The sequence below is a fragment of the Lepidochelys kempii genome, chromosome 3, assembly GCF_965140285.1.
Source record: "Lepidochelys kempii isolate rLepKem1 chromosome 3, rLepKem1.hap1, whole genome shotgun sequence".
Classification (NCBI taxonomy): domain Eukaryota; kingdom Metazoa; phylum Chordata; order Testudines; family Cheloniidae; genus Lepidochelys; species Lepidochelys kempii.
Window position 1 is genome coordinate 140,728,335 of NC_136382.1, and position 17,737 is coordinate 140,746,071.

Here is a 17,737-nt window from a genome sequence, read left to right on the forward strand (position 1 = left end):
ACTAGTTAAAAAACTGACCTGGTTTAGAGGGAAAATTAAAGCAGATTTTATATATATAACAAATGAAAGAAAGGGGAAGTTGATAGTAATGAATATGAATCAGAAGTCAGGAATTACAAAAAATTGATAAAGGAAGTAAAGGAGAAATCTATGGAGAGCAGAGTTAAGGAAAATAAGGAGGGTGGGTTTTTTAAGATATTAGGAACAAAAGAAACCTGAAAGAATGGTATTAGTCCATTAGTAGATAGAAATGGTAGAATTATCAATAATAATGAACAAAAAGTAGAAGAGTTCAACACATATTTCTGTTCTGTATTTGGGGAAAAACAGATGATATAGTTTCATCATATGGTACTGATAACACACTTTCCATTCCACTAGTATCTCTGGAGGATATTAAACGGAAACTACTAAAGCTGGATATTTTTTAAATCAGCAAACTTGCATACAAGTTTTTTTCAAAGAGATAGCTGAAGAGCAAGCTGGAATATTAATGCTGATTTTCCGTAGGTCTTAGGGCACTGGGGAAGTTCCAGAAGATTGGATGAAAGCTAATGTTGTGCTAATTTTTCAAAAGGATAAACGGAATGACCTGGTAATTATCAGCCTGTCAGCCTGATATCAATCCCAGGCAAAATAATGGACCTGCTGATCTGGGACTTGCTTAATAAAGAATTAAAGGCAGGTAATGTAATTAATACAAATCAACATAGATTTATGGAAAATAGATCCTGTCAAACTTACTTGATTTTTTTAATGAGATTATAAATTTGGCTGACAAAGATTATAGTGCTGACATAATAAACTTCTATTAGGTGTTTGACTTGACACCACACAACATTTTGATTAAAAAACTATCATGATATAGAATTAACATGGCATCATTAAATGAATTAAAAACCCTTAAAAACTGGCTGCCCGGGACGACAAATGTTTGTAGAAGGCTCAATGCAGGCTAATATTGATATTATAGCTGCAACTGACTCGTTCAGTTCAAACCCTTCAAAGCATAACATTTTGAATTGGTAAGCTGCAGTACAAGCCTTCTAACTGTAAACAGGGGATTGTCATCAAGCGGGTGTGTTTTCAGTGGAATCCTGCAGGGATCGATTCTTGGCTGTATGCTATTTAACATTTTTATCAATGACCTGGAAGAAAACATAATATCATCACTGAAAAGTTTGCAGATAACACAAAAATTGGGAGAGTGGTAAATAATGAAGAGGACAGCTCACTGATTCAAAGCTATCTGGATCACTTGGTAAACTCAGCACAAGCAAACAATATGTATTCTGTTAGAGTGCTTATTCCTTCACCCTCTTACTTTCCTGGTCCTTCTCGCATGAACAGAGAGCAACAATACCCGAAGTCCGAAGATGTAAACAATTTGATGTTTATTGGGGTGAACTTCCAGCAAGCAATGATTGCAATTTCCTTCCTAGCTCTGACACCACAGAGCTTTGCCTGTGTCCCTGTTCCCATTCCCCCCCCCCTTAGCAAAACATGATACCAATTCCCCCACCCTCATTCCCTGTTTCCATTCTCCCCCGCCTTTCTTCCTGACTGACTGCAGACAGTATAGTAAAACTTGAGTTCTGCTTAGCTATACTTTAACCAATCATTTTACTGAAATTTAACTAACCAATCCTAACATATTGCAACATGATTATTTAACCAATTAAGGTGGTGGGGTATAATTGGTTAACACCCAACAAAATTATTTATACAGCAGAGAGAAAATCATAGAACCAGACAGAGATTATTCAGACAAACAATAGGGAAATGGGGACTACAGTGATAAAACAACAAAGAAATGAGGATTTCACATCCCAGCTATTGATAAATGAGTTTTTGCCAGACTGGATCCTATCAAACTAAGTTTCCTTTTACATCTTCTAGGCACTTCCCTTTCTCTGGAGGTGATAGGCATTATCAGGACAGGATTGTATTCCTAACAGCCCAATAGCACCTTATTTCAATGTGACTAGTTTGGAGTATAAGGATGTGACCATACATTTCCCAGTTTATGGCTGCCTCTGCTGCTTAGCCAAAGATCTTAGCCTAAGAACACGGCCTTAGACTATCATAGTGAGAGAAGGCCTATAAACAGGCAGACTGTGATTTTGATTCTTGTTTTGTACCACTATAACTAGCTAAGTAATAAGAATACACCTAAATTCTTAAAGTATAGGCCTTTGCAGACAGGCCTGAATATCTATATCTTAACATATTCCAATGCCATCCACAGCCTCAGAAACAACTCTGACATCATAATCAAAAAGGCTGACAAAGGAGGTGCTGTTGTCATCATGAATAGGTCGGAATATGAACAAGGAGCTGCTCAGCAGCTCTCCAACACGAGTTTCTACAAGCCATTACCCTCTGATCCCACTGAGAGTTACCAAAAGCAACTACAGCATTTGCTCAAGAAACTTCCTGAAAAAGCACAAGATCAAATCCGCACAGACACACCCCTGGAACCCCGACCTGGGATATTCTATCTACTACCCAAGATCCATAAACCTGGAAATCCTGGGCGCCCCATCATCTCAGGCATTGGCACCCTGACAGCAGGATTGTCTGGCTATGTAGACTCCCTCCTCAGGCCCTACGCTACCAGCACTCCCAGCTACCTTCGAGACACCACTGACTTCCTGAGGAAACTTCAATCCATCGGTGATCTTCCTGATAACACCATCCTGGCCACTATGGATGTAGAAGCCCTCTACACCAACATTCCACACAAAGATGGACTACAAGCCATCAGGAACACTATCCCCGATAATGTCACGGCTAACCTGGTGGCTGAACTTTGTGACTTTGTCCTTACCCATAACTATTTCACATTTGGGGACAATGTATACCTTCAGATCAGCGGCACTGCTATGGGTACCCGCATGGCCCCACAGTATGCCAACATTTTTATGGCTGATTTAGAACAACGCTTCCTCAGCTCTCGTCCCCTAAAGCCCCTACTCTACTTGCGCTATATTGATGACATCTTCATCATCTGGACCCATGGAAAAGAAGCCCTTGAGGAATTCCACCATGATTTCAACAATTTCCATCCCACCACCAATCTCAGCCTGGTCCAGTCCACACAAGAGATCCACTTCCTGGACACTACAGTGCTAATAAACAATGGTCACATAAACACCACCCTATACTGGAAACCTACTGACCGCTATTCCTACCTGCATGCCTCCAGCTTTCACCCTGACCACACCACATGATCCATCGTCTACAGCCAAGCTCTGCGATACAACCGCATTTGCTCCAACCCCTCAGACAGAGACAAACACCTACAGGATCCCTGTCAAGCTTTCTTACAACTACAATACCCACCTGCAGAAGTAAAGAAACAGATTGATAGAGCCAGAAGAGTTCCCAGAAGTTACCTACTACAGGACAGGCCTAACAAAGAAAATAACAGAACGCCACTAGCCGTCACCTTCAGCCCCCAACTAAAACCCCTCCAATGCATTATCAAGGATCTACAACCTATCCTAAAGGATGACCCAACACTCTCACAAATCTTGGGAGACAGGCCAGTCCTTGCCTACAGACAGCCCCGCAACCTGAAGCAAATACTCACCAACAACCACATACCACACAACAGAACCACTAACCCAGGAACTTATCCTTGCAACAAAGCCCGTTGCCAATTGTGCCCACATATCTATTCAGGGGACACCATCACAGGGCCTAATAACATCAGCCACACTATCAGAGGCTCGTATACCTGCACATCCACCAATGTGATATATGCCATCATGTGCCAGCAATGCCCCTCTGCCATGTACATTGGTCAAACTGGACAGTCTCTACGTAAAAGAATAAATGGACACAAATCAGATGTCAAGAATTATAACATTCATAAACCAGTCGGAGAACACTTCAATCTCTCTGGTCACGCAATCACAGACATGAAGGTCGCTATCTTAAAACAAAAAAACTTCAAATCCAGACTCCAGTGAGAAACTGCTGAATTGGAATTCATTTGCAAATTGGATACTATTAATTTAGGCTTAAATAGAGACTGGGAGTGGCTAAGTCATTATGCAAGGTAGCCTATTTCCTCTTGTTTTTTCCTACCCCCCCCCCAATGTTCTGGTTTAACTTGGATTTAAACTTGGAGAGTGGTCAGTTTGGATGAGCTATTACCAGCAGGAGAGTGAGTTTGTGTGTGTATGGGGGTGGGGGGGATGTGAGAAAACCTGGATTTGTGCTGGAAATGGCCCACCTTAATTATGCACATTGTAGGGAGAATGGTCACTTTGGATGAGCTATTACCAGCAGGATACTGAGTTTGTGTGTGTGGTTTTTGGGAGGGGGGTGAGGGGGTGAGAGAACCTGGATTTGTGCAGGAAATGGCCCAACTTTATTATCATGCACATTGTGTAAAGAGTTGTCACTTTGGATGGGCTATCACCAGCAGGAGAGTGAATTTGTGTGGGGGGGTGGAGGGTGAGAAAACCTGGATTTGTGCTGGAAATGGCCCACCTGATGATCACTTTAGATAAGCTATTACCAGCTGGACAGTGGGGTGGGAGGAGGTATTTTTTCATATTCTCTGTGTATATATAAAGTCTGCTGCAGTTTCCATGGCATGCATCCGATGAAGTGAGCTGTAGCTCACGAAAGCTCATGCTCAAATAAATTGGTTAGTCTCTAAGGTGCCACAAGTACTCCTTTTCATATCCGAATACAGTTAAATGTAAACATATACATCTAGGAGCAAAGAAAGTAGGCCATACTTATAGGATGGGGGACTTTCTCCTGGAAGGTAATGACTCTGAAGAAGATTTGGGGGTTGTGGGGGATAATCTGCTGAACATGAGCTCCCACCGTTATGCTATGGCCAAAAGAGCTAATCCAAGTCTAGGATGCAAAAACAGGAATTGAGTAGGAGTAGAGAGCTTATTTTACTTCTGTGTTTAGCACTGGTCAACTGTTGATGACAAACTGTGTTCAGTTCAAGAAGGATGTTGATAAATTGGAGAGGGTTCAGAGATGAGCCACAAGATTGATTAAAAAATTAGAAAACATGCCTTATAGTGATTGAGTCAAGGAGCTCAATCTAGTTAGTTTAACAAAGAGATGGTTAAGGGATGACTTGATTACAGTCTGTAAGTATCTACACATTGAGAATATTTAATAATGGGCTCTTCAGCCTAGCAGAGAAAGGTAAAACATGATCCAGTGGTTGGAAGACAAAGCTAGACAAATTCAGACTGGAACGAAGGTGTAATTTTTTAGCAGTGAGAGTAATTAACCACCGGAACAATTTACCAAGGGTCATGGTGGATTCTCCATCACTGACAATTTTCAAATCAAGATGGGATGTTTTTCTAAAAGAGATGCTCTAGAAATTATTTTGTGGAAGTTCTATGGCCTGTGTTATACAGGAGGTCAGACTAGGTGGTCACAATGGTCCCTTCTGGCCTTGGAATCTATAAATGAACAACATACAGCAAGTTCAACATACAGTTCAAACACTATACATATTTGCAATGCAAAAAAAAAAGTCTCTCCACATTTCAAGCAGTTCAAATGTTTAAGAGAATCTGGATTGATTTTTATTGTATCTTCCCAACAGAGAAGCTTCTTATTTTGCCATCTGTTAATGTATAAAAGGTGAACAACACAGAGTTAATTTGTGCAGAAATGAGATGGAAAAGTTTCTAGAAGAAAAAGCTTGTGCACAGCAGAAGTAGACACAGTCAAGGACAGAATTCCTGAGCATCTGTTCCAGTATTTTAAGGCTTGGCCTCCTGCAGCTTTGGGACACATCAGCAGTGCCGAGAATTGATATGAGACAACAAAATGTCTCTGCCAGGAATCAGGAGAACAAGAAAGCAATTGTCTAAGAGGCCATACACTGTAAATAGACCAGGATGACCTTTACAAATATTTGTACAAGGCTCAGTACACTTGTGGGATTATATTGATACTACAGCTGCAATTGACAAGTTCAGTTCTGAAGCACTTAGAGGAGAGGAAAGTGATCAGGAACAGTCAGCATGGATTCACCAAGGGCAAGTCATGCCTGACTAATTTAATTGCCTTCTATGATGCGATAACTGGCTCTGTGGATGAGGGGAAAGCAGTGGACGTGTTGTTCCTTGACTTTAGCAAAGCTTTTGACACAGTCTCCCACAGTATTTTTGCCAGCAAGTTAAAGAAGTATGGGCTGGATGAATGGACTATAAGGTGGATAGAAAGTTGGCTAGATTGTCGGGCTCAACGGGTAGTGATCAATAGCTCCATGTCTAGTTGGCAGCCGGTACCAAGTGGAGTGCCCCAAGGGTCGGTCCTGGGGCTGGTTTTGTTCAATATCTTCATAAATGATCTGGTGGATGGTGGGGATTGCACCCTCAGCAAGTCTGCAGATGACACTAAACTGGGAGGAGAGGTAGATACGCTGGAAGGTAGGGATAGGATACAGAGGGCCCTAGACAAATTAGAGGATTGGGCCAAAAGAAATCTGATGAGGTTCAACAAAGACAAGTGCAGAGTCCTGCACTTAGGACGGAAGAATCCCATGCACCGCTACAGACTAGGGACCGAATGGCTAGGCAGCAGTTCTGCAGAACATGACCTAGGGGTTACAGTGGACGAGAAGCTGGATATGAGTCAACAGTGTGCCCTTGTTGCCAAGAAGGCCAATGGCATTTTGGGATGTATATGTAGGGGCATTGCCAGCAGATCGAGGGACGTGATCATTCCCCTCTATTTGACATTGGTGAGGCCTCATCTGGAGTACTGTGTCCAGTTTTGGGCCCCACACTACAAGAAGGATGTGGAAAAATTGGAAAGAGTCCAGCGGAGGGCAACAAAAATGATTAGGGGTCTGGAACACATGACTTATGAGGAGAGGCTGAGGGAACTGGGATTGTTTAGTCTGCGGAAGAGAAGAATGAGGGGGGATTTGATAGCTGCTTTCAACTACCTGAAAGGGGGTTCCAAAGAGGATGGCTCTAGACTGTTCTCAGTGGTAGCTGATGACAGAACAAGGAGCTATGGTCTCAAGTTGCAGTGGGGGAGGTTTAGGTTGGATATTAGGAAAAACTTTTTCACTAGGAGGGTGGTGAAACACTGGAATGCGTTACCTAGGGTGGTGGTGGAATCTCCTTCCTTAGATATTTTTAAGGTCAGGCTTGACAAAGCTCTGGCTGGGATGATTTAGTTGGGGATTGGTCCTGCTTTGAGTAGGGGGTTGGACTAGATGACCTCCTGAGGTCCCTTCCAACCCTGATATTCTATGATTCTATGAAACCCTTTCAGAGCATTACACTTTGAATTGGAAAACTGCAGCACAAGCTCTGCATATCTAACAGGACTGGCCCAATTTTCAGTGGTGCTAATTACCTCCAGCACCTATTAAAGTCAGTGGGAGATGGGGGAGCTCAACACCTCTGAAAATGAGCCATCTTGTAGCAAATATTTTTATATTCTTTGTAGAGAATTTAGTGCTAGTGAAAGGTGAGTGACTGATAACCCAGCAGAATGATCTAAAAGGAACAAGCAATGCAATTGTCCAGCCAGGCAATGGATGTGGTTTAATTAGGCTGCAACTTTATTCACTTAAAATATCTGAGAGTCCCCAGCAATAAATTGTACAGTGCAGGTCATCATTATTTATTAATTATTTTTTCATAATCTCCAATTTGGTCCCAGACATCCCATTACTGGAATCTCACCATCTTCCTCTTGTATGAGGCTAAAGAGGGCTATAAAAGGGGTACCAGATGTAGGAACCCTGAATCCCACTTCCTCTGCTCCCTTAAAGGGGGGCTAGTAAAAAGAGGAGGGTTAGCTTCCTGCTGTACAAAATGTAGGAGCCCAAACCCCACTTCCTTTGCTCCCTTAAGAGGGAGGCTAGAAAAAACAGTCCACTGTACTAGACATAGGAGCCTCAAAACCCCCTTCCTCAGCTTGCTTAAGGGATGCCATCCTTGAAATCCTTTTCTAATCCCTTGAAAAGAAAAGGAGTACTTGTGGCACCTTAGAGACTAACCAATTTATTTGAGCATAACCTTCAGCCCCCAACTAAAACCCCTCCAACGCATTATTAAGGATCTACAACCTATCCTGAAGGATGACCCAACACTCTTCACAAATCTTGGGAGACAGGCCAGTCCTTGCCTACAGACACAGCCCCCCAACCTGAAGCAAATACTCACCAACAACCACATACCACACAACAGAACCACTAACCCAGGAACCTATCTTTGCAACAAAGCCCGTTGCCAACTGTGCCCACATATCTATGCAGGGGACACCATCACAGGGCCTAATAACATCAACCACACTATCAGAGGCTCGTTCACCTGCACATCCACCAATGTGATATATGCCATCATGTGCCAGCAATGCCCCTCTGCCATGAACATTGGTCAAACTGGACAGTCTCTACGTAAAAGAATAAATGGACACAAATCAGATGTCAAGAATTATAACATTCATAAACCAGTCGGAGAACACTTCAATCTCTCATGGAGACATGAAAGTTGCGATATTACAACAAAAAAACTTCAAATCCAGACTCCAGTGAGAAACTGTTGAATTGGAATTCATTTGCAAATTGGATACAATTAACTTAGGCTTGAATAGAGACTGGGAGTGGCTAAGTCATTATGCAAGGTAACCTATTTCCCCTTGTTTTTTCCTACTCCCCTCCCCCGCTCCTCAGACGTTCTTGTTAAACCCTGGATTTGTGCTGGAAATGGCCCACCTTGATTATCATACACATTGTAAGGAGAGTGGTCACTTTAGATAAGCTATTACCAGCAGGAGAGTAGGTTTATGTGTGTGGGGGGGGGGGTGAGAAAACCTGGATTTGTGCTGGAAATGGCCCAACTTGATTATCATACACATTGTAAGGAGAGTGATCACTTTAGATAAGCTATTACCAGCAGGAGAGTGGGGTGGGAGGAGGTATTGTTTCATGCTTTGTGTGTATATAAAAAGATCTTCTACACTTTCCACAGTATGCATCCGATGAAGTGAGCTGTAGCTCACGAAAGCTTATGCTCAAATAAATTGGTTAGTCTCTAAGGTGTCACAAGTACTCCTTTTCTTTTTGCGAAAACAGACTAACACGGCTGTTACTCTGAAACTTTTCTAATCCCTTCTGTCCAATAACCATATTCCTGCCTTATTTAGTACTGCATTGGACATCTGCCACAAGGAGCATGTATTTTAGCTTGGCTAAATTTGTATTTTGTATCTGGATTTTGTACACCCCTCCTCCCACCTGTGTGCGTGACAATTCAAACCTAAATGAATATAAACATGTACATACAAATATGCAGCCCCCTGCTCCCTGACCCCATCCCGATCCCGTGTACCTGTTCCCCAGCTCCCTGATACCCTAGCATTCCAAGGTATGCTGGCTCTTCCCCAGCCTCTCCCGCATACCCCATCTCAGCAGTCCCCCCCTCTTACCCAGCCCTGCTTCCCTCCTGGAAGGCTCCTGCAGCTGCCATCTGTCTCCAGCCTGCAGACAGAGGAGGGTTCCTGGACCATGGTGGGAGGGGCCAAATCTGCTGCTGATGAACTTGAGAAGGTGGCACGTCTAATGTGTTGTACTCACTCCATGGCTCTGCCCTGCTCAGAGTGCACAGGGGCACTCCGGTACTGAAGCACAAGTGGTAACAGCATCCGCTAGAGGCCAAAGTGGGGAAGTGCATCCCACTCATGGAAAATTCCTGAGATGCCTGTAGTTCTTTGCAAGATTGTGAGCACCCCCAGAAATGGCCCAACATTGCAATACTCACAATATCATCACGAGTGCTGGCAACACAGAATTTCCAGACTATTTTCCAGAAGAATTTCCAACAACGTGGATAATCAGTCCCAAGACAGGCTCTCTTCTTGCTCCCTCTGCTGGCATGAGCCTCGAGAAGTTAAAGCAGGGGTGGGCAAACTTTTTGGCCTGAGGGCCACATCTGGGAATAGAAATTCTATGGCGGGCCATGAATCCTCACAAAATTGGGGTTAGGGTGAGGGAGGGGGTGAGAGCTCCGGGGTGGGGCTGAGGGCTCCGGGGGGGGGCCAGAAATGAGGAGTTCAGGGTGCGGGAGGGGGCTCTGGACTGGGGAGTGGGGACAGGTGAGGGCTACAGCTGGGGGTGCGGGCTCTGGGGTGGGGCTGGGGATGAGGAGTTTGGGGTGTAGGAGGGTGCTCCGGGCTGGGACCGAGGGGTTCAGAGGGTGGGAGGGGGATCAGGGCAGGGGCCGGGGGTTGGGGTGCGGGGAGAGGCTTAGGGATGCAGGGTCCAGGCGGCGCTTACCTCAAGCAGCTCCTGGAAGCAGTGGCATGGCCCTTCTTCTGCCAGAGTGGGGCCATGCCACTGCTTCCAGGAGACGTGTGGAGCAACCATCGACCCTGCTCCCCGACTGGATTAAAATAGCAGGCAGGCTGGATCCGGCCCATGGGCTGTAGTTTGCCCACCCCTGAGTTAAAGGCTGACAAAGTTGTAACTATCATACAAGCTTTAATGATTTTCCTCTTTTTGCTTTTCTATTCTAACAATCTTCTTACAGAAATGACATCAGAGTCAATGAGTTCTCCAACTTCCTGAGAAATCATCATTCCCTTATTAATTTTAAGGGGGGAATAAAACAGTGCCCTTACTGTCAAATGTGTTTCCAAGATTTAGGGTCCACTCTTGTGAGGTGCTGAGCACCCTAAGCTGCCAAGAACTTCACTCAGAGTTGAGGGCCCTTAGAACATCACCGGAGGTGTTGAGCATATGCAGGGCTTGGCCCTTATATTGTACAAAACATTAAATATATTTGATGAGATCGGGGAAAATCAAGGCACTTTGCAGACCTCACAGAAAGGCTTCAGAGACTCTCTTTGGGAGCTAACACCACAGTTCAAAAACCTCGGAATTAAGTCAACGATCAGCTCAGTCCATGGAAGAGATTTTATTTGTATTGGACTTCACTTTTGGAAGCAGCCCTTTAAAAACCAAAAAGGAAATATAAAAATCTTGTTGTGCCACCCAAAACACTGCCCAGTAACGATGGAAAATATAACTGAAGAATCATTGCCATTCTAACTAGGAGTTCAAAAACCCCACAATCAAGGAGAACCAGCCAAGACAATCTTCGATGGCTCTTTCAGGATATATTCATTTATTTAGTCACACTCTCCCACTGTTTCAGAATACAGAAATCATTAACCATATACTTTTGACCAGCAAAGTAAAGTCCCCAATTTAAAGACATTGAATCAGATTCTGCTTCAGTTATCAATGTAAATCTGGAATAACTCCACTGATTTCAGTGGAAATACTCCATATTTACACTAGTGTAACTGAGAGCAGAAATTTGGTCTCATCACAATGAAATAATTGTACTATAAAAAGAACCTGCAATTGTTATTATTCGTCACTAGAGTGAGTAAGCGCTTGATAGTCTTCAATATTAAGTTGTATGAATCATTCACATTTATCCAGTGGAGATGTCAGATATAAAGCAACACCTTGTGTACAAATCCTAATGCTGCATCACTTCTGAGAACCACAACACTGTTTTGTTATTAAAACTTTCACAAACTAAACACTACATGAAGTGGCAAGATAAGCTATTTTCCACGCTATTATGAGGTAATCAGAAATTATTGCTGTGTTGAGGTGCCAAGCAATGAGCCAGAACTAGTCAACTAACAATTCTGAACATGAGAGGGAGTTTCAGATCAACTATTTTTTCTTAAGCCTCTGGCCAGTGTTTAGCAGGCAGATGGATACAAGCAGTTCTCGGTTACAAATAACAAGATTAAATGGATTTCATGACTGAGACTCAGTTAGCATTTCATGAGTTTCCGTGGAGTCTCTAAATTGTGACAGACTTCTCCTATTCTATCTAATACGGAATTCATTAGTGTCACAATTCTCCCAGCCTCAACTTCCACAGCTACACTTTCAGTTTCTGGGACAGCCAAGCTGAAATTCTATTCCCCTGGCACCTTCTCAGATGGTCCTTATATTCTTGTGTCAATACGACTGCCAATCTGTGAACATTAGTATCCGTGTGCATCATGAAAGGGGTTTTGAAACATGAACAGGCTATGAGAGGAGCAGTCAAGTCTGTAAATGCCAAATACACACTGTCGACCACTGAAATGGTTCTGTTTTCTCACTTAGCCAATGCAATGTTTCCTGATATTGGTGAACTCACAATTGAACTTTCTATAATAGCAGCAGAGCCCCACAAAACTCTGCCCATCTGTGAGTGTCTGAAGAAAGGGGCAGTTCTGCACAGCCCCTGTTTTCCTTTTTCACTTGAAATTCCTGCTTTTACCATTTGCTGTTTGTTAGAAACATTCAGCGACCAGACGGAAATCACAAGAACTTTACCAATTAAAATTCCTCTGAGACGCTGGGTCTCAAAGCAGGTTTCAATCACTGCCCATCCTTCCCTTGCTAGAAAGCTAAAACAACAAGCAGTTGTTGTCCAGGAGGCAGGAGGACAACTTGTTCATTTCAAATCCGTTGTCCATAATTTGTTTCACTTGGGCCACACTTTTTTTTTTTTGGCATTTCTTATGCAGTTATTGGCTATAATGGAATCCAAACCACTTATTAGCTCATCCGCTCTCTTGACTACCCAGACTTCTTGCCCAATTCCAGAGATTTACTTTTCAAACCCAGTTTTCTCCATTTTTGGACAGTTGCCTGTTCCCAGTCCCTGTCTCTATTTGAGACCAGTTAGATCTTTTTAGCATTCAATAACTAAACTCCTTTTACCATTGTTTAACTGCCAAGATCTAAACAAAGACTATGGGGCTGATCCTTGTACCTTCAAGCTTTGCCCCTTCAGCTTGATGTTCCCTCATTTGTCAATGGGGACTTTCACTAAACATTTGTGATCCTCTGTACTATCCAGCCTTATGTTTATAACAATCCTTCTTTTTGTGGCCTAACTTTTTCAGCACCAGCATTTAACTAAACTGCTTCCCTTAATGTTTGCCTCATTGCCAATACCCCTTGTTTTGCAAATCACATTTAATAATGTTTCCAATGCATAAAAAGTGTCATGAACAAATTAGAATTACCGGTTCCACTGTGTAAATTACACACAGATCTGTACTTACACAGCTCATGGGGATCAGCTTCCGTCTTCCCCATTGGTGGCTACTTTCTTTTCTGGTGGGCTGCTTCTAAGAGACTGTGGCAAATTCCACAGACTCACAAAGTGTCATTGGTCTCCTTTTGCTAACTTTGAGCTGCATGCTAAAGTTCAGCTGAGCTTCTATAAATTGGTCCATTACTAGTTTGTCCTGGAAGTCCTCATTCAAATCTGGAATCTGGAACACAAGTCTCCTCAGGTTCTCTGTCTGTTGAGCTGGGTGCTCTTCTTTTCTTCTCCTTCTAGCCCTTAGCTGTGCCCTGGCCAGCTCAGACTACTGGCTGGCTCCACACTGCATGTCAAGAGCTTGTTCCAAATCTGAGCTATACAGTCTGTTTTCTGGAGTGAATTCTGCAGCACCATCAGAGCTGGCCACTCAAGTTGGCTGCCAGAAAGCTGCCACTCTCTTCATCTCTCCATCCATTCAATTAGGCTATGATGTACAACTGAGCCAATTCTCTCCACCCCCCAGGATTTCCTCCCTCAAAGATAATGGACATTTGTATTACTTGAGCTGGAACAAGCTGACCTCTCCCTACTGGGTCTCTGTGGGTTACAAATGGGGAAGAAAAGTACTGTAAAGTGTTCTGTCTTAGCCAATTCTCTGGCTGCCCTCATTCCTCAGCCAGGAAGTTGACATCCACAGGGGTCTGCAACACTTTTAATTCCTTCTCGAGGTTACTTTTTTGTTCCTTACATCCAGACTGGGAATTTTCTAGCCACTGCTCCAACTAAGTTTTACTATTTAAGACTGCCAGTTATTTCTCAGTCCTACCTAGGAAACCCCCAAATGTTGCTTTAATTACTTTTGAAATCTCTCCAGCTCTTCCCTTAAGTCTTTTTAGTTCCTTCTGGGACATCTCCAGCTTTTGTTTTCATTTCTTTTGGCCAGCATTAAATCCCAGTTTGATATTGATTTGCTTTGATTTTTGGAGCACCTTCATTATCTGTTCCCACGGGGGTCAGCAGGAATACCAGCTCATAATTTCTCTCTTTGGAAGCTCTCTCCTGCGACTAATACCAGTGTTCCCCCATTGGCATGAGCAGTTAGCCAACATTCAGGGCCTTGCCAGGCTGTTTCCATTAGGATGAGAAATTGATGATACGAGCTGGGTGATATTTTTCAGTGTAACCTTGTTTATTTATAGAAGTTTATACACATTCCTGTATTCCTGAGCCCAGTAGAAACAAACAACTTCAGGAAGTTTCCTGGCTCAAAATTCCCTAAGTCTGCCACTCCAGCAACTGCTGTGCCCCAAAAGCAGTGGCCATCTGCTTCCTCTCAGAATCATATTCACAACTGCTTCTCCAGGCTTTTTCCTGGCTTTGTGCCCCTAGCACATAAACCAATATCCTAACCCCTGTGTTTGCAATCCGGGAAGCCCTTCAGTCTATGCAGCTTAGCTCTGACCAGCCATATGCCTTGGACAGTCCCTCCATTGTTTGTAACTGTCTCTACTACATAAAGGGACTTAAATGTTCTTTCTGTAGAGGTTGAAAGAATGCTTGGTACACCCATTGACTTTAACTTGGTCTGTCATTGTCTTTGGAGCAAAGGCTTACCTGGTGGCAGCCCCTAGCACCTTTCATAACAACAGGGTAGACCCTCTAGGTCATCTTTTCATTTGTTAACGTGATGTTCTTCATCTGGTATTCTTACAAGCATCTGGTATTCTGCAGATCTCATAGCTTGGCCATGGACAGTCCAGTCGATATCTCTCACCATAAGACCCTGGTATGCCTGGATATGTGCACCAGTTCAAGGGTTCTTCCACTCCTCAGACTCAGGCAATGTAGCTTACGATTGATAAGAGTTTGCCCTCCACTTCTATGAGTTATTAATTCACAGACATTTAGATAAAAAGAATCATGTCACTCTAAGTTTAACATTGTCCTCTACTGCTATCCACATGAAGCAAAGCTCTGGAGGGAAATCTTCTAATTTTAGTGCATGCTGTGGTAGGGGGAAATTATTTCATGAATAGAAGGGAGGAAGGGGCTGTTTTTGTGGAGTTTGATCATAAGTGGTTTTATGAAGCCTCATCTCTCAGCCAGAACTTTGCATAGTTCAAAGCCCTCATTGCTACCCTCTTCAGTTTGGAGTTACCCAGAATCAGGATAACAGAGTGCGCAGAAGGATAAGCAGCCATTATCACTACACAGAACCATCTGAAACAGAGATTGCTCAGGGCAAATACTTTTAATAAAAATGGCACTATTGCCACAAAATAAGAAATGTAGAAGAAAATAAAAGCAATCAGACCTCTAATTACACTGACATGAGTCTCAGTAATGGTGTCACTGGAGAGGTTTGTGTTTTTCTCCATCCTACTGGTGTGTCTCCACAGAGAAGTGATTAACAGTACGGCAGAAACAACAAATATGAAGAAAGGAAAGGAATATCCAAGCATGTACAAAATAACAAGGCCAGAAGATGAATTATGTCTACATTCCACTCTGGTGTTTCCTGACAGATTATTCGTTGAATTGTCTATGTACTTTCTATCTATGACATTGGCTGAAGGGAGACAGGTGACCAAGGAGACCAGCAAGGAGCCCATGAATAGCTGTGGCATTAGCCCAGATATTCTCTGCTTCAGCCAGAGGAAGAGAGGTTGGCTGAAGTTGGCGATCTTCACGCAGTAGAAGACACTGAGCCAGGTAGCAAACCAGAGGCTGAGAGTATTTAGATACATCCAAAGAAAATAGAAGTTTCTCCATATATCACACTGTCCATACAACACTGGAGATAATGCAAAGAAGATATTGTTAATGAATATTGTCCTCTGTAGGAAAAATGTGGAGATGCCCAGGCTAGTCAGGATAATGTCACAACAGGTCAGTTTTCTGCATCTGATCCACTCACTGCAATTCACAATGATCATCAATCCATTTTCTATAATCTCTGTAATGAACTCAATTCCTAAAATGATCAAACCAATAATAATCGCAGGAAACATGGTTCTGCCTGTGGTCACTAATGCTTGCCCAGCTTCTGAAGCTCTTCATTAAAGTGCCAGGCTTCTGGTATCTTATTGGGGCCTGCACTGTCCTGCCTTTGTATCGCAGCTGAAAGTGAGATGGGAGATGTTTTCAGCTGTTGAACTTGGAAGACTCAGCTTTGTTTGTTGGGATGCAAATCTCAGAAAGATTCTATTACGTTTGTGATGATCTACTCCTTTCTCATGCATTTTATTTGTATATCCACTTCCTCATTTATGAGCAGTGATTGTCTGTGACCTGCTTCACAGACTTTTTTCTATTGATCTTCTTTCCTGATTTTTATTATTGATTTTAATTAATGCTCCTTCATTTTCAGATTGGACTACTGCTATTCATTCTATTTGGGGCAGCCCTAGATACCAGTCATAAGTTGCTCCTATTGCACAATACAGCCATGGCTCTCTTTCTGCGGGTTCCAGTCATGGGAGATTTTATGGAGTCTCCTCTGTCAGCCTGCGTTTGGCATGGTTTAGAGCTCTCATTGCTGCTTTCTTCATCTTGGGATTGCCTAAAATTAGGATAACAGAGTGCCCAGAGGGATAAGCAGCCATTATCACTCCACAGAACCATATCAAGTAAAGGCTGCCATCAGCAAATGTTTTTGATAAAAAAAAAGACGTCATGACACAAAATAAACAATACAAAATAAAAGGAAAGAGCTCAGAGATATAACAGCACTGTCATGAGCCTCAGTGCTGGCCTCCCTGGAGCTGCTTGCATTTTTTTCCATCCTCTTGATATGTTTGCACAGAGAAGTGATTAACAATTGTATGGATGAATTAAAAAAATATAATGAAGTGAATGTATGTTCCAAGCATGGATGAAATAATAAGGCCAACAGAGGAAGTATCCTTATATCTGCATTTCACTGTGGTGTTTCCTGGTAGTCTTTACTGAGCTGCCTAAATACTGGCTACATACACCCCCTGCTGAAGGGACAGTGTGATCAAGGAGACCAGCAAGGAGACAGGCCTGCCAACAGCAATTCTAGGCCCCAGGGCTAGGGCTGTCCCTAGGAGGGTGTGGGGCCTGGTATGGAAGTGACAGATCTGTCACTTCTGGGACCTACTGCACTGGCCAATTGTGCCAGCCCGCAGGGTCCCCCAAAGCACGGGGCTCAGAGCCCCTGGGCAATTGCCCCTTTTGCCCCCCTCCTCCCGTCAGCAGGCCTGCAAGGAGACCACAAGTAGTTGTGTTAGTAGCCCTGACAGTCTCATCTTCAGCCAGAAGAAGAGGGGTCAGTTGACACTGGAAATCTTCAGGCAGTAAAAGACACTGAGCCAGGTGGCAAACCAGAGATTGGGAGTAGTTAGATACATCCAAACAGTGCCTTCAAATTTCTTTCCCCTCTCCAGTCTTGGTCCTGCTGTAACCTGCTGTTGTACTCCCCATTTGAGATTCCTAGCCTGTTTTTAACATCTCAGCTTCTCTTTAGCTTTGTGACTAATTTGTTCCTGAAATCCTCCAATTTTATTTCTTGTCTCCTGCCAATGACAAGACAAGGAGGTATTTAAAATAATTACATCTTCCATTTGTTGTTTTAACTCCTTGTTTTGCTCTTCTTCTTTTTCTCTTTCCTCCAATTTCCTATC

The 17,737-nt window shown here is 43.2% G+C and overlaps 1 protein-coding gene across 1 annotated transcript; it reads right to left on the reverse strand.

The window, feature by feature from the left end:
- Positions 1-15,172: 15,172 nt before the first annotated feature.
- On the reverse strand, positions 15,173-16,102 carry LOC140908809 (taste receptor type 2 member 2). The gene has a single exon (XM_073336681.1). The coding sequence runs from the start codon at positions 16,100-16,102 to the stop codon at positions 15,173-15,175; it is 930 nt and encodes a 309-aa protein (XP_073192782.1).
- Positions 16,103-17,737: the final 1,635 nt, after the last annotated feature.

What these genes read in the sequence shown, in the direction of transcription:
- LOC140908809 (XM_073336681.1), bottom strand. Translation starts at nt 16,102, where the DNA reads ATGTTTCCTGCGATTATTATTGGTTTGATCATTTTAGGAATTGAGTTC.